Source organism: Salvelinus fontinalis, chromosome 36 (genome assembly GCF_029448725.1).
Source record: "Salvelinus fontinalis isolate EN_2023a chromosome 36, ASM2944872v1, whole genome shotgun sequence".
Taxonomy (NCBI): Eukaryota; Metazoa; Chordata; class Actinopteri; order Salmoniformes; family Salmonidae; genus Salvelinus; species Salvelinus fontinalis.
The window spans coordinates 11,279,090-11,306,556 of NC_074700.1; the positions used below are offsets into that span (position 1 = coordinate 11,279,090).

Sequence of the window (27,467 nt, forward strand, 5' to 3'; positions counted from 1 at the left end):
TTTTTCACTGTATTATTGACTGTATGTTTGTTCTACTCCATGTGTAACTATGTGTTGTTGTATGTGTCGAACTGCTTTGCTTTATCTTGGCCAGGTCGCAATTGTAAATGAGAACGTGTTCTCAATTTGCCTACCTGGTTAAATAAAGGTGAAATAAATAAAATAAAATAAAAGCAGAAAGAAGGTGTAGAGGAAAAGTAGAGAGTAACAAACGGAATGGGATCTAAAAAATGCAGAAGAGACCAACCAAGGAAACGCAAACAGAAGGATAAAATACATTTTAATTGCTCCGATGTGAATCTTACAGGAAGTGCACTATGAAGAAGAAACACACAAAAGACAATGAAAAAGAAACAACTTCAAGAACGAAAGGAAGCAACCCTATACGAAATTATACCTTAACATTACAGGGTGGTTCATCCTAACTCACATTTTTTTCTGTAACTGTGCTTATTTAAATATCCCTTTAATGATGTTTGTTTTTTGGCATTATGTAAAATCAAAGCAGGTGGACAGAAACATAGAAAAAGGATGCAAAGCTGAAATCAGAAAAGTGAGAAAAGACAATCATTTGTAGGCCAAAGCTAGAGAGTAGTGAGTGACTGCCATTCGTGTAGGTGAAATTCAAGCCTACTAACCCTCCCAAACCAACAGCTCTCACTACACACAAACATATAATCTGTGACATTGGACAGTTTAAATGTAGGAACCTAACATGACGCAACAGCTGGTAAAAAGTTTAAAATAAAACCAAACCATTCAAGTAGGGTCTTTGGAAGACGCTGAAGGAAATTGTACACGATCTACATCCTACATTCGTCCAAGTACATTCCACCTCTAAGAGATGGGGGCCTAAAAAACGCGCAATCGCACACACACACACACACACACACACACACACACACACACACACACACACACACACACACACACACACACACACACACACACACACACACACACACACACACACACACACACACACCCTTTAAACCCCCTATGCTCCTTTGAGACCCCTCTTTCAAAGTCACTAAGATCTCTTCTAGCCATGGTAGCCAAAAGAATGGGCAACTGGACATTTTTTATACATGACCTTATGCATGATGAGATGAACATTTCTTAATTAACTTAGGAACCACACCTGTGTGGAAGCACCTGCTTTCAATATACTTTGTATCCCTCATTTACTCGTGTTTCCTTTATTTTGGCAGTTACCTATATACTTCCATAAAATACAATACATTAACTTTTTGCAATGTAATTTATGAATATTTTTGTTAAAATTAAGTCAGCAGGTTTCCTATTCATTATAGCATATGAGCATTATATCCACCAAATCTAAACAATTTCACTATACATACAAAACATATATATCCTCCTAAGATCCAGGAATTCATTTTCGTCCTCTCTAATGGACATGGTTTTTTGGTCCGTATCTCTTAGGCCATACATGTCACTGTGGTAGATCCTGTTGTACCTTTGAGAGGACATTCTGGGCTTTTCAATGACAACATGGTTGGTTATGGTTCTTCAAAATGCCTACCATCACAATTAGCACATTTCATAGTGTGTGTAATTGTATAATTATAATTTTTGTGAGTTTGATGTTCAAATGGTTTCTAATAGGTAAATATCTCAGGAATAGTTTGGTGAGTTTTTGAACAATGTAATCATATGTGACATTAAATAAGAGCTAAACTATGTTCTTTACCTACTGCCCCCACTTACTGTAATTGTTCATATTTTTTCATATTTACTATATTTACAGTCCTAATGGCCACTACAGTGAACATCCGTTGACATGTTTTTTTCTTCACCCCAAAAACTTAATAAACGTAATAAAAAATGTATAAATGATCTAAAACTGGGTCTCAGGAGAATATGTCAAATAAAGCCAGACAGTTCTCAAACCTGTCTCTAAATATATTTCAACTGACCAGTCCTGGTCTCCCTTACCATGTTTTAAACGTCTTTAGTCGCTACTAATCATTTAGTCTTCTCTTTGTCATCAAGGTCAATTTTGACAAACAATTATTGCACATCTTAACAGCTAACAAATACACTGTTGATATTGCAGAAGAGATTCTCAAAATTAGCACTCGCTCACGCACCTCCTTAGTACTCATCACCAACATTTTCTTAAATCACCTTTCAATCTACTCTCATTTCCATTTTTTTCCCCTCAGCAATAAACACTCACCTGTTCACATTCTGTCAATGCCTGCTCACAGACTCTGATGAATCAACACTGATTCACATCATAAGTCCACTGAATGCATTTCATGGCTTTCCTGAAAATCTACATTTTATAATTTTTTGGGCTCAGGTAAGTAATAAGCTATACCAATATCATATATTTAATTTTCAATGTGTTTTGCATTGCATTAATGCTAAGAAACAAACTTTGAAAAGCTTTGCTTAGCTGGTGTAAAACTACACCCGAACCTTATGATATTTGACATTCTAAAATGTGTCATATTGTGACATAATTTAAAAAATATATGTTGGCTGTAAAATATTGAGAAAAGGCATCTTAATAAAAGCCTTCTATGAATATGTTGCATTTGTATGAATGTCTATTTTAACTAGATGTTATGTTGTTTCAAGCAAATATGACTTAGTCATCCTATCAAAATCACTCTTTCTCCACAGCTGCTGGCTTCCAGACCTGGGCTGAACTTTTTTTGGCCATGAACCTGGGCTTTGGAGCGGTGCTACCCCCAGAGATGGACTCAGGCTTTGCTGCTATCGGAAAGCTGGGGACCACATAGGTACTGGGAGGTAGTGGCTGGTAGGGGACCTGGGGTGCTGCTTGGTAAGGGGGGCTATGGGCTGGCTGATATGGACCTTGGGGGGTCGGTTGGTAGGAAGGGTTTGGAGCTTGGGGCTGGGGATGGTGCTGGGGTAGATAAGGGGCTGGAGGGGCTTGTTGGTAAAGGGGATTATATGGTTGTTGGTAAGGGCCAGCAGGAGCTTGCTGGTAGGGGTTGTTAGGTGGCTGGTAAGCATTAGGTGGGACTTGGTGGTAGGGACTATCGTGCATGTTTGGTTGAGGGGGCATCCCATAGGGCTGCTGAGGGTGCTGAGGCTGCTGTGGATAGGCAGCATTCATTGGTCCAGCCGGCTGGACAGGGGAAAGTTTCTCATATCTGATTGGTTGGTTTTGGTTTGGAGGGACTGGGGCAGGGGCTGGGGCAGGCTTTGGTGCAGCGGCCTTGGCAGCCTCGGCAGCCTCCACTGCTGGGCCATATGTGAAAAGGGAGGCATTGAGCTGATACGGCTGATGTTTCATGACATCTATAACAGCAAGGGGTTTGCAGGCAGGTTTGCCTTTCCCTTTCTTGGCTTTGGCCGCAGGGCTAGATGGAGGGGGTTGCTTAATGGCCCCTGGTGGGTAGGACGGGGACTGTATGGGGTTGTAATTTGATGTAGGGGGAGCTCTGCAATTGGGTGAATATTTCCACGAATGAGGTACGGAGGGAGAGGGCGATGTGGACCTTGCCTTGTTTTCCTGCGCAGTGGCTGCCTGGGCTTGCTGGGCTGCCTGTGCAGTGGCTGCCAGCACAGTGTCCGAATCCACGACATACTTCTCCATACGAGACTGCCTCTTGGCGAACAAATCGGCTCCTTTCCCTGTAACAGCCGGCATCGACAAAGCTGAGCCCATGCCTCGCACTGGTACCAAGACGCTGGCCATTGGATTGATGAGGGGTGACGATGACCTTTCTCCAAGCGTGTAAGAATTCATTCGCTGTGGGCGAGGCGGAGGAATAGAGCGGGGAGCATTTTGTGGCGCATTCCCAGGTTTCGGAGCAGGTTGAGCCACTCTGTCCATCGGGGTCTGGGTATTTACTGGGGCTTGCTGTGGTTGTGGGGCCCAGGTACTTGTGTGTGTCTGAGGCTGTGCCTGAGCCGGGGCCCATGCATTCATAGGTGGCTGTGAGGGTGTCTGCTGTGGAGGTGGCTGTTGCCAGCTTTGCTGGGATGGGGATTGGGTTGGAGTTGTTTGGGCCCAATGTGACTGTGGCTGATCCTGATTCTGATCTGGGGTCCAGGCATTAATGGGTAGCTGTGCTTGAGCCTGAGCAGGCGCTTGGGCCCATGTATTCATATGGGGTTGGGGCTGAGCTGTAGGTTGGGGTTGGGCTGATTGGGCCCAAGGTGGCTGTGGTGGCTGGGCCTGGCTCTGTGGTGGTGTCCATGCATTCATTGGAGGCTGAGGTGATGACACCCAAGGTGGCTGAGGCTGGGCCTGGGCCTGGGGCCAAGCCTGTTGTGGAGGCTGAGGTTGTTGACCCCATGGTGGCTGGGGCTGTTGCTGTACATGTTCTTGAGGCTGAACCCAAGGTGGCTGGGGCTGTTGCTGAACTTGTTCTTGAGGCTGAGCCCAAGGTGGCTGGGGCTGTTGCTGAACTTGTTCTTGAGGCTGAGCCCAAGGTGGCTGGGGCTGTTGCTGGACTTGTTCTTGAGGTTGAACCCATGGTGGCTGGGCCTGTGCTTGTTCTTGAGGCTGAGCCCATGGTGGCTGGGGCTGTTGCTGAACTTGTTCCTGAGGCTGAGCCCAAGGTGGCTGGGGCTGTTGCTGGACTTGTTCTTGAGGTTGAACCCATGGTGGCTGGACCTGTGCTTGTTCTTGAGGCTGAGTCCATGGTGGCTGGGGCTGTTGCTGAACTTGTTCTTGAGGCTGAGCCCAAGGTGACTGGGGCTGTTGCTGTACTTGTTCTTGAGGCTGAACCCATGGTGGCTGGGCCTGTGCTTGCTCTTGAGGTTGAGCCCATTGGGGCTGGGCAGCCCAATAATTCATTGGTGGCTGAGGCTGAGCTTGAGGCTGAGGAGGAGGAGGTTGGGGAGTCACCCAAGGGAGCTGTGGTGGGGACTGACTTGGAGCTGGAGCCTGGGGCTTCATAACAGCAGGTGTCCAAGTACTCACGTGTGGCTGCAGTTGTGGCTGCTGTTGTGCCTGTGTTTGTGGTGGAGCCTTAGCACTCACTTGATGCTCGGGTTGTGAATGAGGCTGAGGTGGAGAAGGTCCATTTCTTCCCCAGGCTGGTGCTTGCTGGGGCTGCTGCTCTGCCTGGGACCCTGGTGGACTACATGTGTGTTTTTCTGGTGAGGGGGTGTTGGCAGGAACTTCCTGGGGTGCAAGAGGGGGGGAGGGTTCTGGGGTCGGTACAGGGGTTGGATCTAGTTCTGGAGCAGGGGCGGACTCAGGCTCAGAGGCTGTAGCAGGTGTGGGGACACTATTTTCAGCATGCAGTGGCAACTCCTGGTTGGCCAGCTCAGGCTGAGGGGACCAAGGCGGAGAGTTGGGATTAATGATGGGCTTGGGAGCGACTGGTGGAGGCGTCTTATGTTTGACCCGTGGTGACTGGAGAAAGTTGCAAGCCTCAGCCCCCAAGCTAAGGTAGTCCTCTTCCGTAGCTGACTCAAAATCCAACTTCTTGTCACTTCGGTTGAGGAGATTCATAAGCTCCGGGTTGGGTGGCACTTTGGGAGCCTGTTTGAAATTGAACATTGGCTTGCCCTTGAATCTGTTCCTTGTGTCCTGCAAGATCCCAGACTTAATAGCCGGCGTTGAAATGCGCTCGTCGCGCGAGGCAATCTGCTCCCCCTGACTCATCGCTTCTTGGTTGTTCCCACTCACTGGGGGAAGAATTGGGACGGGCACCTGGTTTTGTACCGAGAAGAGTTGGGGGGTTCGATTGCTCATGAAACTCTGCATTTCATTGCTTTGGTGGTTGGCGACGCCGTTCATGTTAGACGAGTACTGTTGAATTTGTTGCTGCTGGTGGTACTGCTGCTGTTGTTGATATTGTTGCTGCTGGTATTGCTGCTGCTGGTTGTATTTCTGCTGCTCGTACTGTTGTTGCTGCTGGTATTGCTGCTGCTGCTGGTATTGCTGCTGCTGCTGCTGCTGTTGCTGCTCGTAATACTGCTGCTCTTGGAACTGCTGATACTGTTGCTGCTGCTTCTGGTGCACGTTCACGTCCATGTAGGCCTGGCTCTCTGTGGTGGCCTGCATGTACGAGCGCTCCTCCATCTGCTGGTAGGCTGCATGCTTCTCCACCTCCTGCACTCCCTCCACAGGAATCCCCTGGCGCCTCATCTCCTCATGTTCGGCAGCGATCTCGTCCATGCGCTGGCGGCGCTGGGAAAACATCGTGGCCCCCTTGCCCGTAGTGTTGGGCAGTTGCTCCATCTCCTCTCCGGAATTGAGCTTGCGCTCGATCTTGAGTAGTCCCGTGTCCCAGTCGCAGGTTATCACTCTGCCTCCACCATGGGCATTAGTAATGAAGTCCTCGTCAAGCTCTGACTCGCTGGTTGTGGCTACGAGGGTAAATCTGATCGCTCTGGGGTCTTTTTCCTCGTAGTCTTCCTCCTCCTCGCTGTCGTCGTCGTACTCTGGTTCGCTCTCACCAGTGCCGTAGCTGACGAGTGTGTACTTCTTGGCCCTCTGTCGATGCCTCTTGAACATCAACACCCCCTTGTTGTTGGGGTTGGGAGCGTCAGCGTTCAGAAGAATAGCAATGCGCTTACATTTAGACTTGGCCTCCTTCACCTGCTTGTCTGACAGGCTCTCACTGCGCCTGAGCCCTGCAAAATAGAGAGAGGGAGAGAGATAGCGAGAGAGAGATAGGTGGAGGGAGGGAGGGAGGGAGGGAGGGAGGAAGAGAGAGAGGGTAGAGGGAGAGAGAAGAGGGATATTTCAAATGGTTGCTTCTTGTGGCCTATTTAATTGAACTGCATATAATGGTTATTAATAGCTTGGGTCTAATTGAGACGACCACAAATCATTCCATTTGGATGAACATGCATCGGAAAATGTTTGCCACACCAAGTTACACTGTTTTCAGATACCAGCAGGCCTGCAATGCAACCACATTTTCAAAAGTCTTTTGATAATCTTTTGAAAACGAAAATGAAAATAATAATACATCTTAACACTGCATGTCCACCCTAATGACATTGTGAAAACATATCTTAATACATTAAAGCAACCACTCACTAATTACTTTCACTGATATTTCACACATACAATCACTCTTTAAATGGCAGACATGAAAAATAGCAGAAATTCGGACAAACTTCTAACTTAAATCACACCATGCTATTAGATAGTAAATTAAAAGCAGTGTTAAATATCATAGCAGACAATTGTATTCACCCCATTATATTGAAAACCGGGATCTTTTTTTCAAGCAAAAACACATTTGTAGAAATCCCTCAAATGACATAAATGCAAGCAATAACCTACACATTTCCATAAACATACATAAGAGCTAAATCTAATCCATTCATTCACTCATTCATTCAATATTTCCCTGGTCCTGATCTTGTACTTGGTTATCTATAGCCCAACAAAAAGTCCTTTAAAGCCCTTTACCTCAGTGCCGATACTTATCACAGATTTGATCATTCAATCTACAAAATCTCTATTAAATCAACACAAAAAGCAATTACCTAATTCTCTGACCAACTGTCTAATATCCTCCTAGTTTGTTCCCCGATAATACACGATATTAACAAAGCTGTGAAAGCCTATTCAAATGGGTGGTCCCCATAGTTTGAGCCAATGGCAGAGCATAGAAGAGATAAAATGAATTAAAAATAGTCTGTGGGACGGGAGTGCATTCACCAGCACCCAAGCACCTTTCCCACTCCTTATCTGTAAGTCCACTCTCGGATCTGTCACCTAAACCCGAGGCGACGACAGTCATGTCCACACACTCTTTAACAGCACCAACCCTACACACACATACACAAACATAAAAAGCTGTGATTTAAAAAAGTACCCATCCTTACATTTTTATTTCCCTCAGTACGACTAACCTCAAGGTGGAGGAAGACTGGGAGTAGTGAGCGAAGCTCGCTTTACGGCGCGGGCTAAGACATATGGTTTTAAAGGATCGGGTAACGGGCTAGTGCAGCACATGCTGGTGTCCGTCAAAGAGCACTTCTGCAGGCATCATCAACGCGCTGGCATTCAATTAAATGTCATATTTATCGCCCTGAAAGACACATCCTCATCAAGCCCCTATTCTAAGCTAGAGGAAAACATTTATATATATTTTTAAAACACGATCATTCACTATCTCTACCCATTATATTGCCACAATCCTGCCCTCAGTGATCTTGGATACTACAAACTGGATACTATTCAGGCTTGAACTGGACCTCTCTGCTTCAATCCAAACAAAACCCCTCCCAAGTAAGAAAGAGCATCTACTATTTTTGGGGCCACATTTTTGTGTGCAACAGGGCACCGGGCTAAGGAATGCACACATGCCTCCCAGAGTTGAGTTGACAAATGCAGTTCAAGGCAGTGCTACAGTATGTCAGTCTGCTATTAGGTCTGAGCCGGTGCACCCTATAAGACAACAGTAATTTGACCCTCATAAATACACACACAAAGCAGGACTAGTAACAGTGGAAACAAGCATAGAGTACTCACTGGCGTGCCTGGCCCGGTGCTTGTTGGGTTTCCCAAGGTCCTTCTCCGAATCTGAGTCTGGCTCCTCTGCCGGCTCGGCACCCTCTTTTGGAATTCCGAAGGAGACAGTGAAGGAGGCAGGAGCTCCCTGGCTTTGCCCTGTTCCTTCCTCCCTGGGGGCTCCACCAACATTTCCACTGGCCCCACAGGCACCCTCCCCCTCTACCAGACATGGAGAACCCCTTCCGGCTGTGGGATGGTGCAGGGTGATCTCCACCACTCCATGCTGACTCAGGGGCTCCCTAGCTGGGCCACAGACGTAGAGCGAGCGGGTGGTGGTATGGAGGAGGGCCTTGTTCTGGAGGGCCTCTCTCGCCTGGATCTCCCCCTCTATTCCAAGAGCACTCCCCAGGGAGGTGCAGACAGGATCATCCAGGGTGTGTTCAGAGAGGGACCACTGGAGCTCCACCATTGCCCCTCCCTGGGGTCCTTCTCGAACTCCGTGCCCTCCGAGTAACTGGGACTCTGGGCCGCTGCACTCCCCAGTTGCGGGCACGCAGAGCTGAGTACGGACCAGATGGGTCCCTCTGGCGGCCTCCGTGTCACTCTCCGTCTCCCCATAGTAGGCCTCATCCTGGGACTCAGTGATGTAGAGCTCTCTGGGTGGTTGCGACCTGCCAAGGGACAGGATGCGGAGGTTGGTGCTTTCCAAAGCCTCACCAGAGGACTCCCTTGTGCCAAAGTAGGTCTCCTCTGAATGAAATGCTTCGGGGGTTAGTGCGCAGCATCTGTATGAGCAGAGAGGGGGGGGGGGGGGCGGAGAGTGAGGAGCATAACACATCATACAATAGCTTAATGAAAATCACTTTGAATTCACAAGTGTTTAGCCTGTGCATAATAAGAGTATGGTTTGGTATGGTCATTTGGTTTGAAATGGGATAGATAGATAGATAGATAGATAGATAGATAGATAGATAGATAGATAGATAGATGTCTCAGTTTCCTCTTCCCTTGAAGACGCAGGCAAAAGGTTATCTGGGGACTGGCATAAAACATCTCATTTTAGATAAACATGTTTTTTGATCTCATGATTTGATTACCTGGATTTCCAATATGTAATATCGTTGAATATTGTGCTGCGCACCAGAGCACTTGACGTTTGTGTTAACTCAAGCCATCTCATCCACCACTGTTCCCTCAAGTGGTCACCATAATCAAGCAAACTCAATCTCCGTCCCTCATGTTAAATGACTGGAGTGAAGCACTGAAGTGGAAGGCAATCACATTTCCATTGGGCCCCACTTCATTTTCCCTTTCAGCGTCATAGAGAAATGCAGTATGTCGTTGTGTCACTATAATTATTGCATTGGAGTCAATTAGAACCTAGCAACCAAAAGGGAAGGGGGTGAGAGATGTGACCAAACATAGTTAATTAAGTGATAATGCCCTCGAAGCCGGTGTTTGGAGGATATATTGGCACGTATTAATGACAAAATAATACACAAAACAGGCTCTGCCCCACCTGCCCTGAATTAAAAAATATATATATATATTTCACCTTTATTTAACCAGGTAGGCTAGTTGAGAACCTGGTCAAGATAAAGTCAAGGATCGGCAGGATAGTCAGTTTTACGAGGTATGTTTGGCAGCATGAGTGAAGGATGCTTTGTTGCGAAATAGGAAGCTGATTCTAGATTTAATTTTGGATTGGAGATGCTTAATGTGAGTCTGGAAGGAGAGTTTCCAGTCTAACCAGACACCTAGGTATTTGTAGTTGTCCACATATTCTAAGTCAGAACCGTCCAGAGTAGTGAGGCTGGATGAGCGGGAAGGTGTGGGCAGCGATCGGTTGAATAGCATGCATTTAGTTTTACTTGTATTTAAGAGCAGTTGGAGGCCACGGAAGGAGAGTTGTATGGCATTGAAGCTCATCTGGAGGTTAGTTAACACAGTGTCCAAAAAGGGGCCAGAAGTATACAGAATGGTGTTGTCTGCGTAGAGGTGGATCAGAGAATCACCAGCAGCAAGAGCGACATCATTGATGTATACAGAGAAAAGAGTCGGCCCGAGAATTGAACCCTGTGGCACCCCCATAGAGACCGCCAGAGGTCCGAACAACAAGCCCTCCGATTTGACTCACTGAACTCTGTCTGAGAAGTAGTTGGTGAACCAGGCGAGGTAGTCATTTGAGAAACCAAGGCTGTTGAGTCTGCCGATAAGAATGTGGTGATTGACAGAGTCGAAAGCCTTGGCCAGGTCGATGAATAAAGCTGCACAGTATTGTCTCGGTGGTAACGGTGGTTATGATATCGTTTAGGACCTTGAGCGTGGCTGAGGTACACCCTTGACCAGCTCGGAAACCAGATTGCATAGCGGAGAAGGTACGGTGGGATTCGAAATGGTCGGTGATCCCCACCTCTTTAAGGAATACCTAGGATAGGATAAAGTAAAGGATAAAGTAATCCTTCTGACCCCCCCCCCCCCCTAAAAGATTTAGATGCACTATTGTAAAGTGGCTGTTCCACTGGATGTCATAAGGTGAATGCACCAATTTGTAAGTCGCTCTGGATAAGAGCGTCTGCTAAATGACTTAAATGTAAAATGTAAATGTATCTGTTTGTTAACTTGGCTTTCTTAGATCTTAGAAAGGCATGGTAGGATAGATATACGTCTGTAGAAGTTTGGGTCTGGAGTGTCTCCCCCTTTGAAGAGGGGGATGACTGCGGCAGCTTTCCAATCTTTGGGGATCTCAGACGATACAAAAGAGAGGTTGAACAGGCTAGTAATAGGGGTCGCAACAATTTCGGCAGATAATTTTAGCAAGAGAGGGTCCAGATTGTCTAGCCCGGCAGATTTATAGGGGTCCAGATTTTGCAGCTCTTTCAGAACATCAGCTATCTGGATTTGGGTGAAGGAGAAATGGGGGAGGCTTGGGAAAGTTGCTGTGGGGGGTGCAGGGCTGTTGACCGGGGTAGGGGTAGCCAGCTGGAAAGCATGGCCAGCCGTAGAAAAATGCTTCTTGAAATTCTCAATTATTGTGGATTCATCGGTGGTGACAGTGTTTCCTAGCCTCAGTCCAGTGGGCAGTTGGGATGAGGTGCTCTTATTCTTTATGGACTTTACAGTGTCCCAGAACCTTTTGGAGTGACGGGTCGCCACTGGCTAGCAAGCAAAGGATAAGAACTTTGCCAGCCAGTATGGCAAAGGATATAGGATATGTGCCAATATATCCTCCAAACAGGGCATTATCACTTTTATGCAACAGGTTACCAACATGTTCAAATAATGATTGACATATTTGAATTCGTTATTTTGATGAATTGATTCATACTGTTTCATCCTTCCACAAGATATAGTCCCGACACAAATCTACAGTTGCTACCCAAGCCGGCTGGTTGCTCGTTCTATCAGTTCGGTTGCCAGAGATGCGACCCAGTCGCTTAGTCTTTTACAGTGTCTATGGACGCAAATCAGTCCTTCGTTCTAAATAGTCCATTGCCATACTGGCTGGCAAAGTTCTTATCCCTTGAATGCTAGCCAATGGCGACCCGTCATTCAGAGCAGGTGGGGCAGAGCCTGTTTTGCATGTTATTTTGGCATTAATACGTGTCACAAATCACTTTGCAAATAATGTAAAAAATATATATAATGAATAAATCCACATACAAACATTTTTGTTTTCTTGAGTAAGGCAGCTCCAAAATGCAGGTATTTCAGCCTAGCTCAGTGTTTTCTGTGGTGGTAGGGCAAGCCAGCAGAAAATGCGGAGTGTTGCGCCGTGATTGGCTCAGTGTTCTGTCACTCATGGGGACACTACGTCACCGCCAAGTCTAAGGGTAGAGCTAGAAAATTCTAGCCCCTTGGGTGCTGCCATGGATTTACATTAGAAGTGCCTATCCAAGAAGGCTCAAGGTCATTTTCCACAGATAAAATGACGTCAAATCACGTTATCTGTACAGTAGCTTTGATCGGACTGATCATGTCAACATCCTACTTTCAAAATCTTAGCTAGCAGTCATCATCATGAATCTAGTCGACAATCTACTGGCAAATCCTTTCTAATCATTGTCATATGAAGAGAAATTATAGATAAAACATATCAGTGCTCATTGGCCATTGGACTTAACATTCCACAACAAGTTGGAAATCGCATATTCATCAATGAGTGGTTTGGAATTAATCAGTGACAGTGGCTAACTGCAAGCATTGCAAAGCAATCAATAGCCTGCTATTCAGTAGAGTGGCTGTGTGGTCCCAAATCTGGGATTAAGGAGCTCTTTTCCAAGTTTAAAATGATAAACATTCATCATCGGCCATGCTGTCAATGAAACCTGATTTGTGCCACACTCAAAACTGTTAACTCGGGAACTGCAAAAACTTGACTTCAGTGAGTTCAAGACAACTGGGAAGTCGGGAATAAACAAGCTCCGACTGGGAGCTTTTGAACAGTCATCCAACTCGGAATTGAAAATCCGGCCTCTTTCTAGAGCTTCGACGTGAAGATCAATAACGGCAACATGATTCAATGTTGTTTTTTTTCCAGAGTTCCCAGTTGTTTTGAAAGCACCATAAATCCAGAGAATGTCAGACTTTGATGGCAAAATTTGCCCATGAAGGACCGCCTTGCCACCTTCCTGTTCAAGTGAGCACAGCACAACAAGGTGAGTCCAAAAATGTATTGTATGCTGCTGCATACATGATGTAATATGCCAGGGAGATATGTATACCGTAGCTAAGAAAATAATACTAAGTGTATGTTGTGTAGTAAGTAGCCCATGTGCCTCACTCTAATAATTTGCTATTTTTACCACTCTCAATTTATGCTACGGTTCTGACTTGGTGTACAGGGAGAACACTGTAAGAACGGCCCATGCTCTCAATTCTGTCGCTGTACATATCAAAAGTGCTAAACCAATAGTTATATTGACTACGTCCGTCCTAGCTCACTCATTTAATGTCTTAATCGAATTACGGATAGCCTCTTATCCGCTTGTCGTCCCCTTATGCCATAGTTTGTACATCTCAATTGTCATTAGAAACCACATTTGTTAAAGCAAGTCAGCCATATCAGCTATGTTTTTTAAAAGGCAGTAAATGAGGTTGAATGAACTGTTTCGCTGCCAGACAAGGCTCCGCTGATAGCCAGGTGTAGCAGTGGTAAGATGTTGGGACAACTTCTTGCCACTAGGGGGGTGCCATTTCGACATAGTACAAATTAGTTTCCAAATTAAACTGCCTCGTACTCAATTCTTGCTCGTACAATATGCATATTATTATTACTATTGGATAGAAAACACTCTCCAGTTTCTAAAACCGTTTGAATTATGTCTGTAAGTGAAACAGAACTAGACTTAGAGCAATTCTCCTATGAGGATTTGAAAATGCTGAAATCTGCTTGCTGTTCCCAGACCTGTGGATAACTCTGACTGTCTTCTATTGGTTGAGATGCACTGCATGCGCCTTCCCCTGGTTGTTAGCGAATAGGGAGTCTTGAAATGGCGTCTCTACGTAGTTCCCAAAGTTTATAAATTGATTGGGAACGAGGTGGCTCATTCTTTTCACCTTCGCTCGGGCGCATTGAGGACCTGGGGACGTTCTTTTGGAACCATCGGTTATAGATCTCAGACATTTCCGTCTGTGTTTTTATTCGATATAGGTGTTGAAGACATCGTAATGTTGTTATTTTGAACCGAATTATATCAGTTTATGTCAGTATATTGCGATTTTCGGGTATTTATTTCCTTGGCGCTGTAGGAATGTGGGTATCTCTCTCTTTCGTGCTAATGTTTATTGCTAATTGCAACTCTGAAGAGGACGTTCTCCAACCTATCAACGATTCTTTTTGACAAAGGACACCTTTCCCAAGATTCTGATGAGAGTTCATCGAAAAGTAAAAACTATTTATGCTGATAATTCATTGTTCTGTTGAAAAATGTCAAATGCATGAAACGCCATTGCTTGCAGTGTAGCATTGTGTTATCGCAGCCTGTATTGCGCAGTAAGGTTAATTTTAAAAATGTAATTCAGCGATTGCATTAAGAACTAATTTGTCTTTAAATTGCTGTCCAACCTGTATTTTTTTAGTCAAGTTTATGAATAGTTTTCGATAAGAGTAGGTGGCTTTCCAAGATGGCGCCGGACAGATTGCTTGAGCTCTAGGCTACTTTCTCATTGTATAAGCACAATTTGTGCCGCTAAATATGCACATTTTCGAACAAACTCTATATGCATTGTGTAATATGATGTTACAGGACTGTAATCTGAAGAATTCTGAGAAGGTTAGTGAAAGAATTAATATATTTTGGTGGTTTATACGTTATAGCTATTTTTGCCTTGAATCAATGCTGTTGTAATGTTCGCTATTGTGCTGAGCTAATATAACGCTATATTGTGTTTTCGCTGTAAAACACTTAGAAAATCTGAAATATTGTCTTGATTCACAAGATCTGTGTCTTTCATCTGCTGCACGCTGTGTATTTTTAAGAAATGTTTTATGATGAGTAATTAGCTAATACACGATGGTCTCTGTAGTTATTCTAGTCATTTTAGTGAGAGTTGTGATGGGGGGCTGCAATGGTAAACTATGATTTATACCTGAAATATGCACATTTTTCTAACAAAACCTATGCTATACAATAAATATGTTATCAGACTGTCATCTGATGAGGTTGTTTCTTGGTTAGTGGCTATTTATATCTTTATTTGGTCGAATTTGTGATAGCTACTGATGCAGTAAGAAAATGGTGGAGTATGGAAGTGGTGTCTTTTGCTAACGTGGTTAGCTAATAGATTTACATATTTTGTCTTCCCTGTAAAACATTTTAAAAATCAGAAATTATGGCTTTATTCACAAGATGTGTATCTTTCATTTGGTGTCTTGGACTTGTGATTTCATGAACATTTTATTATATGATATCCCTGTGGCTTTAGGCTAGGCTATGCTAGTCAGCTTTTGTGATGGGGGGGCTCCCGGATCCGGGTTTGGTAGGCGTTAGAGGTTAATGTAGGCCAGTTTGTGGGCACCATTTGTCACCATTATAGCACAATTAATGTATTGTTTAGTGTTGTTTTTTTTACATGCTAAAATCGCCACTGTTGCTAGCTAGCCAACTATGGCTAACTGACAGTCACGTCAAACAGTGCAGCCAGAATAACAAAAGTAGCTGCATTTGCATTTGTTTATGCTGTTTTCTAGTGACATTTATTTGGATACATACATAACAATGAGGCACGATTTCACCTGGCATAGAAAATGTACTCTCTCTCGTCAGGACACTGTTGTTCAGAGGAGCTAGCCAACTAGACAGCTAACACAATCACTTCAAACTGAAGCTGGAAAGACTGCAAACAAGCTGCACTTCGTTTCATTTTGTTTTCTATTGATAGTTCTTTGTATAAATCCATAAAAATTATGCTGATTCATGATTTCGACTGGCTGAGAAACACTGCCTGCCTGTCTGTCTCGTCCAAACTCCCAACATGTTCATGACTATGGGACAGCTGGAGATTGAATTTGAATATTGAAACAATGTTGCAAATGTCGGTGAGACAGACAGCAAGATTTATACAAATGTCTGCTGTTGGAAACTAAATGTTAGTCTAAAAGAAATGTGAGATAATGTCTAGATGCTTTTTATAGTGGAGATCAAGTTTATAAATTGCTAAACTGAGTTGATGAGACAGTGGATTGTGCACTCAGATGGAACAGAGTAAATAGGCATTTTAACGTCATAGATTTATTTAGCTTTTGGTAACTTGTGGAATAGACACTGGTTGGAATGTGGTTAGAAAGAAATCTGCATTCCGGATTAGTACCAACCTTAAAGTGGCATAATCTTGGCACCCAGAACCACATCTTGAATGTGAGCTGGTCTGTGTTTCATCTGCCACAAGAGGCATTTGGCTAATTAGCTTTGCCACAATGTTTATTTTCACCCATCTAGTCTGTTGATGTCAAAGTGTGCTTTTCAGATATGGGGATAAGAAAAAAGAAAGTAGGCTACTATAGTGTAACATAATCCACTTTCAAAGGGAATGTGTGCCTGCCGACTGATTTAGTGAGCTTCAAAAGTATTGCAAAAGTGACACATTTTTTGTTGTTGTTTCAGCTCTGTACTCCTTGAAATAATACTTTGACTATGAGGTTAAACTGCAACTCCACTTTAATTTGAGGGTATTTTCATCAATATCGAGTGAACCGTTTAGAAACTACAGCACCTTTTGTAAATAGTCTCCCCATTTTAGGGGACCAAAAGTATTGGGACAAATTCACTTACAGTTGTAGTCTACATATACCTTAGCCAAATACATTTAAACTCGGTTTTTCACAATTCCTGACATTTAATCCTAGTAAATATTCCATATTTTAGGTCAGTTAGGATCACCACTTTATTTTAAGAATGTGAAATGTCAGAATAATAGTAGAGAGAATGATTTATTTCAGCTTTTATTTCTTTCATCACATTCCCAGTGGGTCAGAAGTTTACATACACTCAATTAGTATTTGGTAGCATTGCCTTTAAACTGTTTAACTTGGGTCAAACTTCCTCCTGACAGAGCTGGTGTAACTGAGTCAGGTTTGTAGGCCTCCTTGATCGCACGCACTTTTTCAGTTCTGCCAACAAATTTTCTATAGGATTGAGGTCAGGGCTTTGTGAAGTCAATACCTTAACTTTGTTGTCCTTAAGCCATTTTGCCACAACTTTGGAAGTATGCTTGGGGTCAATGTCCATTTGGAAGACCCATTTGCGACCAAGCTTTAACTTCCTGACTGATGTCATGAGATGTTGCTTCAATACATCCACATAATTTTCCTCCCTCATTATGCCATCTATTTTGTGAAGTGCACCAAACCCTCAAAGCAACCCCACAGCATGATTCTGCCACCCCCGTGCTTCATGGTTGGGATGGTGTTCTTCAGCTTGCAAGCTTTCCCCATTTTCCTCCAAACAAAACGATGGTCATTATGGCCAAACAGTTCTATTTTTTGTTTCATCCGACCAGAGGACATTTATCGAAAAAGTATGATCTTTGTCCCCATGTGCAGTTGCAAACCGTAGTCTGGCTTTTTTATGGTGGTTTTGGAGCAGTGGCTTCTTCCTTGCTGAGCGGCCTTTCAGGTCATGTCAATATAGGACTCGTTTTACTGTGGATACATATACTTTTGTACCTGTTTCATCCAGCATCTTCACAAGGTCCTTTGCTGTTGTTCTGGCATTGACTTGTACCAAAGTACGTTCATCTCTAGGAGAAAGAATGCGTCTCCTTCCTGAGTGGTATAACGGCTGCGTGGTCCCATGGTGTTTATGCTTGCGTACAATTGTTTGTACAGATGAATGTGGTACCTTCAGGCGTTTGAAAATTGCTACAGGTCTACAATTTTTTGCTGATTTCTTTTGCTTCTCCAATGATGTCAAGCAAAGAGGCACTGAGTTTGAAGGTAGGCCTTGAAATACATCCACAGGTACACCTCTAATTGACTCAAAAGACGTCAATTAGCCTATCAAAAGCTTCTAAAGCCATGACATAATTTTCTGTAATTTTCCAAGCTGTTTAAAAGCACAGTCAACTTAGTGTATGTAAACTTCTGACCCACTGGAATTGTGATACAGTGAAATAATCTGTCTGTAAACAATTGTTGGAAAAATGACTTATGTCATGCACAAAGTAGGTTATCCTAACCGACTTGCCAAAACTATAGTTTGTTAACAAGAAATTTGTGGAGTGGTTGAAAAACTAGTTTTAATGACTCCAACCTTAGTGAAAGTAAACTTCCGACTTCAACTGTATGTGTATTAAAGTAGTAAAAGGTAAGTATTTGGTCCCATATTACTAGCCCGCAATGACTACATTTAAGCTTGTGACTGTACAAACTTGTAGGATGCATTTTCTGTTTGCTTTGGTTGTGTTTCAGATTATATTGTGCCCAATATAAATGAATTAAGCAATAAGGCCTGAGGATGTGTGATTTAAAACCTGTTGGGGATGGGGGCGCTGTTTAGACTATTTATGCTAATTTGGCTAATTTTTTAAACGGCTTCCCACAAAATCCTTGATCGTACAATATGCATATTATTATTATTATTGGATAGAAAACAGTCTATAGTTTCTATAGGAGTTGAAATTTTGTCTCTAAGTGGAACAGAGCCCATTCTACAGCAATTTCCCTGACATGGAGTCAGATTTGAGAAATGTTGGCCACTTTTCTGAAGTCAGTTAAAAGGGCACTGTCGTTGCTATGACTATACGGACACTTCTTACGTCTTCCCCTGGATGCCTTTACGTGATGACGATTCCAACGGGGTCGATTGCGCGTTCACAGGCCCTACAAATGAAAAAAACCTTTAGCTAGCAAGTCTTTTCTTGCTGCGTAACGCGCGTGGAAGACACCGACCCTCTCCTGTTCCAAGCGTTAGTTTAGCCTGTTATATTTCTCCGGTCATCTTTTCACTCGTTATAGGAGTTACAAACATCATAAAGTAGTTAATTTAAAGCGTTTTATAGCAATTTATATCCGTTTAGTGCGATTTTGGGACATTTATTTTTGCAACGATGTGAAAAGTTGGGCACGCTTTTCAGTTCATCCCGAACGCAGTTGACATTTCCACATGGCAAGAGGACAGCTTTCCACCAAAAGACGATTTCTCCCAAGAAAGGATCCTTTGCCCAAGATACTGATGGAAGAACAGCTCAAGGTAGGACATTTTTATTATGATAAATCGTGTTTCTGTCGAAACATTTTAGTGGCTTAGGACGCCATGTTTTTTGACGTAGCTTCGCTTGGCGCAAACTGTATTGAAAAGTAAGGATAAATTAAAAAATGTAATTACGCAATTGTATTAAGAATTAAATTGTCTATCAATCCCTGTCCACCCTATATTTTTTAGTCACGTTTATGAGTATTTATGTATAAGAGTAGATCACTGTCTAAGTGGCGCAAGGACATTTTCTGACCAGCTGAGCTACATTTCACATTGTCTAACCATGATTTTGGTGGCTAAATATAAACATTTTCGATCAAACTGTATATGCATGTTGTAATGTGATGTTACAGGAGTGTCATCGGAAGAATTCTGAGAAGGTTAGTGAAAAAATTAATATCTTTTGGCGATGTTGACTTTTATCGCTCACTTTGGCTAGAATCAATGCTGGGCTGCTAATTGCTATGTGCTAAGCTAATATAACGATTTATTGTGTTTTCGCTGTAAGACACTTAGAAAATCTGAAATATTGTCTGTATTCACAGGATCTGTGTCTTTCGATTCGTGTATGCTGTGTATTTTTACGAAATGTTTGATGATTAGTAGTTAGGTAAACACGTTGCTCATTGTAATTATTCTAGTCCATTTGTGATGGTGGGTGCAATTGTAAACTATGCCATCTACCTGAAATATGCACTTTTTTCTAACAAAACCTATCCCATACCATAAATATGTTATCAGACTGTCATCTAATGAGTTTTTTTGTTGGTTAGGGGCTATAAATATCTTAGTTTAGCCGAATTGGTGATGGCTACTGGTGTTGGTGGACAAATAAAAGATGGTGGATTATGCTAATGTGTTTTTAGGTAATAGATGTACATCTTTACATATTGTGTCTTCCCTGTAAAACATTTTAAAAATCGGAAATGTTGACTGGATTCACAAGATCTGTGTCTTTCATTAGCTGTATTGGACTTTAATGTGTGAAAGTTAAATATTTTAAAAAAATATTTTTTTTGAATTTCGCGGCACTGGTTTTTCAGTGGGGGGGGGGGGGGGGGGGGTGCCGCTAGCGCCACGCTGATCCTAGACAGGATATGACCAATATACCACGGCTAAGGGCTGTTCTTACGCACGACGCAATGAGGAGTACCTCGACACAGCCCTTAGCCATGGTATATTGGCCATATATCACAAACCCCTGAGGTGCCTTATTGCTATTATAAATGGGTTCCAAACTTAATAATAGCGGTAAAAAATGTGATGTTTTGTCACACCAGTGGTATACGGTCTGATATACCACAGCTGTCAGCCAATCAGAATTCAGCGCTCGAACCACCCAGTTTATAATGGTAAAACATGTATTGTGTCATTTTGGAGTCACTTGTAATGTAAATAAGAATAGACTATGTTTCTAAACACTTCTGCATTAATGTGGATGCTAACATGATTACGGATATTCCTGAATGAATCGTGAAAAATTATGAGAGAGAAAGTTAGGGCAAAAAACAAAATGTGCACCCCTTGGGGTCCCGAGGACCGAGTAGTGGATTTAAAAAGGGATTATAGCTTTCACTTGGATTCACCTGGTCCGTCTATTTCATGGAAAGAGCAGGTGTTCATAATGTTTTGGACACTTGTGTAAGTGAATATGTCCCAATACTTTTGGTCCCCTAAAGTGAGGGGACTATGTACAAAAAGTGCTGTCATTTCTAAACGGTTCCCCTGATATGAAAATACCCTCAAATGAAAGCTGACAGTTTGCACTTTGACTGCATTGTATCATTTCAAATCGAAAGTGCTGGAGTACAGAGCCAAAGCAACAACAAATGTGTCACTGTCCCAATACTTTTGGAGCTCACTGTATGTGTTCCCTTAAATATGGGCATCGGCACAAATATCCGATGGCACACCAGACGCGCACGGTGTGTGACGCCCACTGAGTAACTGTTTAAAAGCTGCTTGTTGAGTGTGCACACAAATCTCCAACAGCTGGTTCGTCAGCAGCCAAGACACTCAAAGGTCAACGCACTTACCAATGAACCACTATCTGTCCGTCCGGCCACCATGTTCCAGGTCACTCAACTGTGTACATGCAATTTTACAATGGTTGGGTCTAATCCTGAATGCTGATTAGTTAAAACTGCATTCCGGCCGGTGTCTATTCCACAAGTTGTCGTTAAAATGCAATCCACTGTCTCATCATCCCAGCCAGGCAACTTATAAACTTGATCTCCACTATAAAAAGCATCTAGACATTAACTCACATTTCTTTTAGACTAACATTTAATTTTTCTTGTTGGCTAGCTCCTCTGAACAACAGTGGCCTGACGAGTGAGCACATTTTCTATGCCAGGCGAAATCATTGGCTCATTGTTATGGATGTGTCCAAATAAATGTCCCTAGAAAACAGCTTAAACAAATGCAAATGCAGCTACTTTGCTGTTATTCTGGCTGCACGTTTTGACGTGACTCTAAATTAGCCGTAGTTCTCTAGCTAGCAAGCAAGGTATAAGAACCTTGCTAGGCAATATGGCAATGGAACATTTAGAACGATCGACTGGATACAGAACTAGCAACCCTAGATTTGTGTCGGGACTATATCTTGTAGAAGGATGAAATAGTATAAATGAATTAATCAGAATAACGTTTTTAATGAAAATATGTCAATGGTTATTTTAATATGTTGGTAACCAATTATATAAAAGTGATAATGCTCTCGAAGCCGGTGTTTGGAGGATATATTGGCACGGTTTGCCGGCCCTCAAATTACTGTAGTCTCGGGCCTAACAACATCCGTGCCAATATATCCTCCAAACACCGGCTTCTCTGCCATTATCACTTAAATAATACACTAGTGCTTGTTGTGTTGTGTTGAACCATGCCTTGAAGTATATGGCCCAGTTTATCACACCAATCCAACATTAAGTTATGAGAGCTTTGACATAAACCTGGATAAACCTGTAGCACCCCAAGGTTGTGGTGTTAACTTGGCAGTAATTTTTTAACTAATCAAAAGGCTAAGTAAACTTTGGGGTATATAATTCTGGATATTATGTGCAGACCCTGGTTTGAGAAACCATGGTGTAGTTAATGAAAAATCCAGCCTTTGGGGTTACCTTTTGACCAGTAATTGCAGGCAGTCGGCGCAGGCGTCAATGAGAGCAATAGCTTCTGGGAGGGAAAGGTCACCGCAGGGTTCTCCATTCAGCGACACCACCTCATCCCCCTCATAAACCCCGGCCAGGGACGCACGACCCCCCTCTTCCACCTACGGAATGACAAGCAGCAAGCAGTGGTGAGTCCCCAGGACATGCCTCACAATAAAAAATCACCTACACCTAATATTCAGGTTAGTGTATTTACTGTATGTTCAGTTCCAAATTAAGCAGCAGCAGCTGAAAATATGAGCTCCTACAAATATTGAAATTTAAATGTTTTTTTTAGAGTAAAGTACATCGAAAAAAAATCAAAAGAAAACTGCAAACTGAATAGGAGACCAAACAAGCAGCAAACAAAGAAGAAAGGCTTTTGAAAAAGTAACACTTTTTTCATAAAATTATACCGTTTTCTTAGCTAGCTAAGTTGTTTACCTGTTGCTAGGCAGTTGCTAGGGACATTCCTGGAAGAAGCTAGCTAGCTAACAAGGAGTGTCTAGTTGGCAGAAGAGAAGAAGGGACAAAGAAGGGACAAAGTGGGACAAAATAAGGACAGAAGAAAAGGGAAAAGGGGGAAAGGGGACATTAAGGTGAAGCAGTCCTCTAAAGACACAAAAGACAATAATACAAGAAACAACACTTCTATTGCCTCTCCCTCTACGATACGCACTTCCGGGTTGGAGTGAGTAGTTGCATTCCGCTTTGCTCCACAGGTAGTATTACATTTCATTTCATTACAGTACAACAGTTTGATTTGTTTGATCTTAGCTGGCTACATAGCCGTCTTTGTATCCAAGATAATTGTGTAGTCTAGAGTAATTGTCAAGGTTACCTAGCCAGCTACACTTTCAAACAAAGTCAACAACGCAGCCACTGCTAGCTAGCCTATTTCACCAGCCAGCAGTACTATATCATTTTAGTCAATAAGATTTTTTGCAACGTAAACTTAACTTTCTGAACATTCGAGACGTGTAGTCCACTTGTCATTCCAATCTCCTTTGCATTAGCGTAGCCTCTTCTGTAGCCTGTCAACTATGTGTCTGTCTATCCCTGTTCTCTCCTCTCTGCACAGACCATACAAACGCTTCACACCGCGTGGCTGCTGCTACTCTAACCTGGTGGTCCCAGCGCGCACGACCCACGTGGAGTTCCAGGTCTCAGGCAGCCTCTGGAACTGCCGATCTGCGGCCAACAAGGCAGAGTTCATCTCAGCCTATGCTTCCCTCCAGTCCCTCGACTTCTTGGCACTGACGGAAACATGGATTACCACTGATAACACTGCTACTCCTACTGCTCTCTCCTCGTCTGCCCACGTGTTCTCGCACACCCCGAGAGCTTCTGGTCAGCGGGGTGGTGGCACTGGGATCCTCATCTCTCCCAAGTGGACATTCTCTCTTTCTCCCCTGACCCATCTGTCTATCGCCTCCTTTGAATTCCATGCTGTCACAGTTACCAGCCCTTTCAAGCTTAACATACTTATCATTTATCGCCCTCCAGGATCCCTTGGAGAGTTCATCAATGAGCTTGACGCCCTGATAAGTTCCTTTCCTGAGGATGGCTCACCTCTCACAGTTCTGGGTGACTTTAACCTCCCCACGTCTACCTTTGACTCATTCCTCTCTGCCTCCTTCTTTCCACTCCTCTCCTCTTTTGACCTTACCCTCTCACCTTCCCCCCCTACTCACAAGGCAGGCAATACGCTTGACCTCATCTTTACTAGATGCTGTTCTTCCACTAATCTCATTGCAACTCCCCTCCAAGTCTCCGACCACTACCTTGTATCCTTTTCCCTCTCGCTCTCATCCAACACTTCCCACACTGCCCCTACTCGGATGGTATCGCGCCGTCCCAACCTTCGCTCTCTCTCCCCCGCTACTCTCTCCTCTTCCATCCTATCATCTCTTCCCTCTGCTCAAACCTTCTCCAACCTATCTCCTGATTCTGCCTCCTCAACCCTCCTCTCCTCCCTTTCTGCATCCTTTGACTCTCTATGTCCCCTATCCTCCAGGCCGGCTCGGTCCTCCCCTCCTGCTCCGTGGCTCGACGACTCATTGCGAGCTCACAGAACAGGGCTCCGGGCAGCCGAGCGGAAATGGAGGAAAACTCGCCTCCCTGCGGACCTGGCATCCTTTCACTCCCTCCTCTCTACATTCTCCTCTTCTGTCTCTGCTGCTAAAGCCAATTTCTACCACTCTAAATTCCAAGCATCTGCCTCTAACCCTAGGAAGCTCTTTGCCACCTTCTCCTCCCTCCTGAATCCTCCTCCCCCTCCTCCCCCCTCCTCCCTCTCTGCTGATGACTTCGTCAACCATTTTGAAAAGAAGGTCGACGACATCCGATCCTCGTTTGCTAAGTCAAACGACACCGCTGGTTCTGCTCACACTGCCCTACCCTGTGCTTTGACCTCTTTCTCGCCTCTCTCTCCAGATGAAATCTTGCGTCTTGTGACGGCCGGCCGCCCAACAACCTGCCTGCTTGACCCTATCCCCTCCTCTCTTCTCCAGACCATTTCCGGAGACCTTCTCCCTTACCTCACCTCGCTCATCAACTCATCCTTGACCGCTGGCTACGTCCCTTCCGTCTTCAAGAGAGCGAGAGTTGCACCCCTTCTGAAAAAACCTACACTCGATCCCTCCGATGTCAACAACTACAGACCAGTATCCCTTCTTTCTTTTCTCTCCAAAACTCTTGAACGTGCCGTCCTTGGCCAGCTCTCCTGCTATCTCTCTCAGAATGACCTTCTTGATCCAAATCAGTCAGGTTTCAAGACTAGTCATTCAACTGAGACTGCTCTTCTCTGTGTCACGGAGGCGCTCCGCACTGCTAAAGCTAACTCTCTCTCCTCTGCTCTCATCCTTCTAGACCTATCGGCTGCCTTTGATACTGTGAACCATCAGATCCTCCTCTCCACCCTCTCCGAGCTGGGCATCTCCGGCGCGGCCCACTCTTGGATTGCGTCCTACCTGACAGGTCGCTCCTACCAGGTGGCGTGGCGAGAATCTGTCTCCGCACCACGTGCTCTCACCACTGGTGTCCCCCAGGGCTCTGTTCTAGGCCCTCTCCTATTCTCGCTATACACCAAGTCACTTGGCTCTGTCATATCCTCACATGGTCTCTCCTATCATTGCTATGCAGACGACACACAATTAATCTTCTCCTTTCCCCCCTCTGATAACCAGGTGGTGAATCGCATCTCTGCATGTCTGGCAGACATATCAGTGTGGATGACGGATCACCACCTCAAGCTGAACCTCGGCAAGACGGAGCTGCTCTTCCTCCCGGGGAAGGACTGCCCGTTCCATGATCTCGCCATCACGGTTGACAACTCCATTGTGTCCTCCTCCCAGAGTGCTAAGAACCTTGGCGTGATCCTGGACAACACCCTGTCGTTCTCAACTAACATCAAGGCGGCGACCCGTTCCTGTAGGTTCATGCTCTACAACATTCGCAGAGTACGACCCTGCCTCACGCAGGAAGCGGCGCAGGTCCTAATCCAGGCACTTGTCATCTCCCGTCTGGATTACTGCAACTCGCTGTTGGCTGGGCTCCCTGCCTGTGCCATTAAACCCCTACAACTCATCCAGAACGCCGCAGCCCGTCTGGTGTTCAACTTTCCCAAGTTCTCTCACGTCACCCCGCTCCTCCGCTCTCTCCACTGGCTTCCAGTTGAAGCTCGCATCCGCTACAAGACCATGGTGCTTGCCTACGGAGCTGTGAGAGGAACGGCACCTCCGTACCTTCAGGCTCTGATCAGGCCCTACACCCAAACAAGGGCACTGCGTTCATCCACCTCTGGCCTGCTCGCCTCCCTACCTCTGAGGAAGTACAGTTCCCGCTCAGCCCAGTCAAAACTGTTCGCTGCTCTGGCACCCCAATGGTGGAACAAACTCCCTTACGACGCCAGGTCAGCGGAGTCAATCACCACCTTCCGGAGACACCTGAAACCCCACCTCTTTAAGGAATACCTAGGATAGGATAAAGTAATCCTTCTAACCCCCCCCTCCCCCCCCCCCTCTTAAAAGAGTTAGATGCACTATTGTAAAGTGGTTGTTCCACTGGATATCATAAGGTGAATGCACCAATTTGTAAGTCGCTCTGGATAAGAGCGTCTGCTAAATGACTTAAATGTAAATGTAAATGTAAATGTATGTAACTGAAGGTCGTTTTGGCCAACCACAGTTGTTTGATGAGTAACATTGCCTGAGATCTGAAGGCGTGTGTTAGCTCACCGGGTTAATGCCTAGGACTTTATCTCAGCAGGCTAACACAGACGTTTGCCACGCAAGATACTCAGGTTCAAACTTCACATGACTGTAGGTAACATTTTCAATAGGACCTTTACATGGATAAAAGACAGAAAACATTCCCTATTGGACTATGAGGACAGTCATTCAAACAGTTTGAGTGTGTTTAACCAAGTGGATATCGGGTCATTGGCAAGACTTACGATGATGTTAATGACACATTAAGCCAACTATTTTGTGTCACTGGTCTACCCACTACCCCATAATGTCAAATAGGAATTATGTTGTTGAAAATGTTTACAAATTAATTTAAAATGAAAAGCTGAAATGTCTTAAGTCAATAAGTATTCAACCCCTTTGTTAAGGCAAGCCTAAATAAGTTCAGGAGTTTTTGAATGACTGCCTCATCTCTGTACCACACACATACAATTATCTTTAAGGTCCGTCAGTTAAGCAGTGAATTTTAACCACAGATTCAACCACAAAGAAGGGCACATTTTCTTGTTGTTGTTGAAAAAGCAGACATTGACTATCTCTTTGAGCAAAGTGAATTATTAATTACACTTTGGATGGTGTATCAATACCATCAGTCACAACAAAGATACAGGCGTCCTTCCTAACTCAGTTGCCGGAAAGGAAGGAAACCGCTCAGGGATTTTACCATGAGGCCAATGGTGACTTTAAAACAGTTACCTAGTTTAATGGCTGTGATAGGAAAAACCTGAGGGCAGATCAATAACATTGTAGTTACTCCACAATACTAACATAAATGACAGAGTCAAAAGAAGGAAGCCTGCACATAACATGCATCCTGTTTGCAACAAGGCACTAACGTAATATTGCAAAAAATGTGGCAACGCAATTAACCTTTTGTCCTGAATATAAAGTGTTATGTTTTGGGCAAATCCAATACAACACATTACTGAGTACAACT

The 27,467-nt window shown here is 44.2% G+C and overlaps 1 protein-coding gene across 1 annotated transcript in view; it reads right to left on the reverse strand.

Moving 5' to 3' along the window:
* Nucleotides 1–263: 263 nt before the first annotated feature.
* The window catches only part of LOC129835202 (synaptopodin-2), a 62,750-nt gene continuing 35,546 nt past the window's right edge, over nt 264–27,467 (reverse strand). Inside the window, exons 2-4 of the mRNA XM_055900691.1 lie at nt 22,251–22,402; nt 8,453–9,219; nt 264–6,594 (exon numbers count right to left, since the gene is read on the reverse strand). Of these exons, the coding sequence (XP_055756666.1) occupies nt 2,636–6,594; nt 8,453–9,219; nt 22,251–22,402 (4,878 nt within the window). The 3' untranslated portion in view covers nt 264–2,635. The remainder of the gene's footprint in view (nt 6,595–8,452; nt 9,220–22,250; nt 22,403–27,467) is intronic.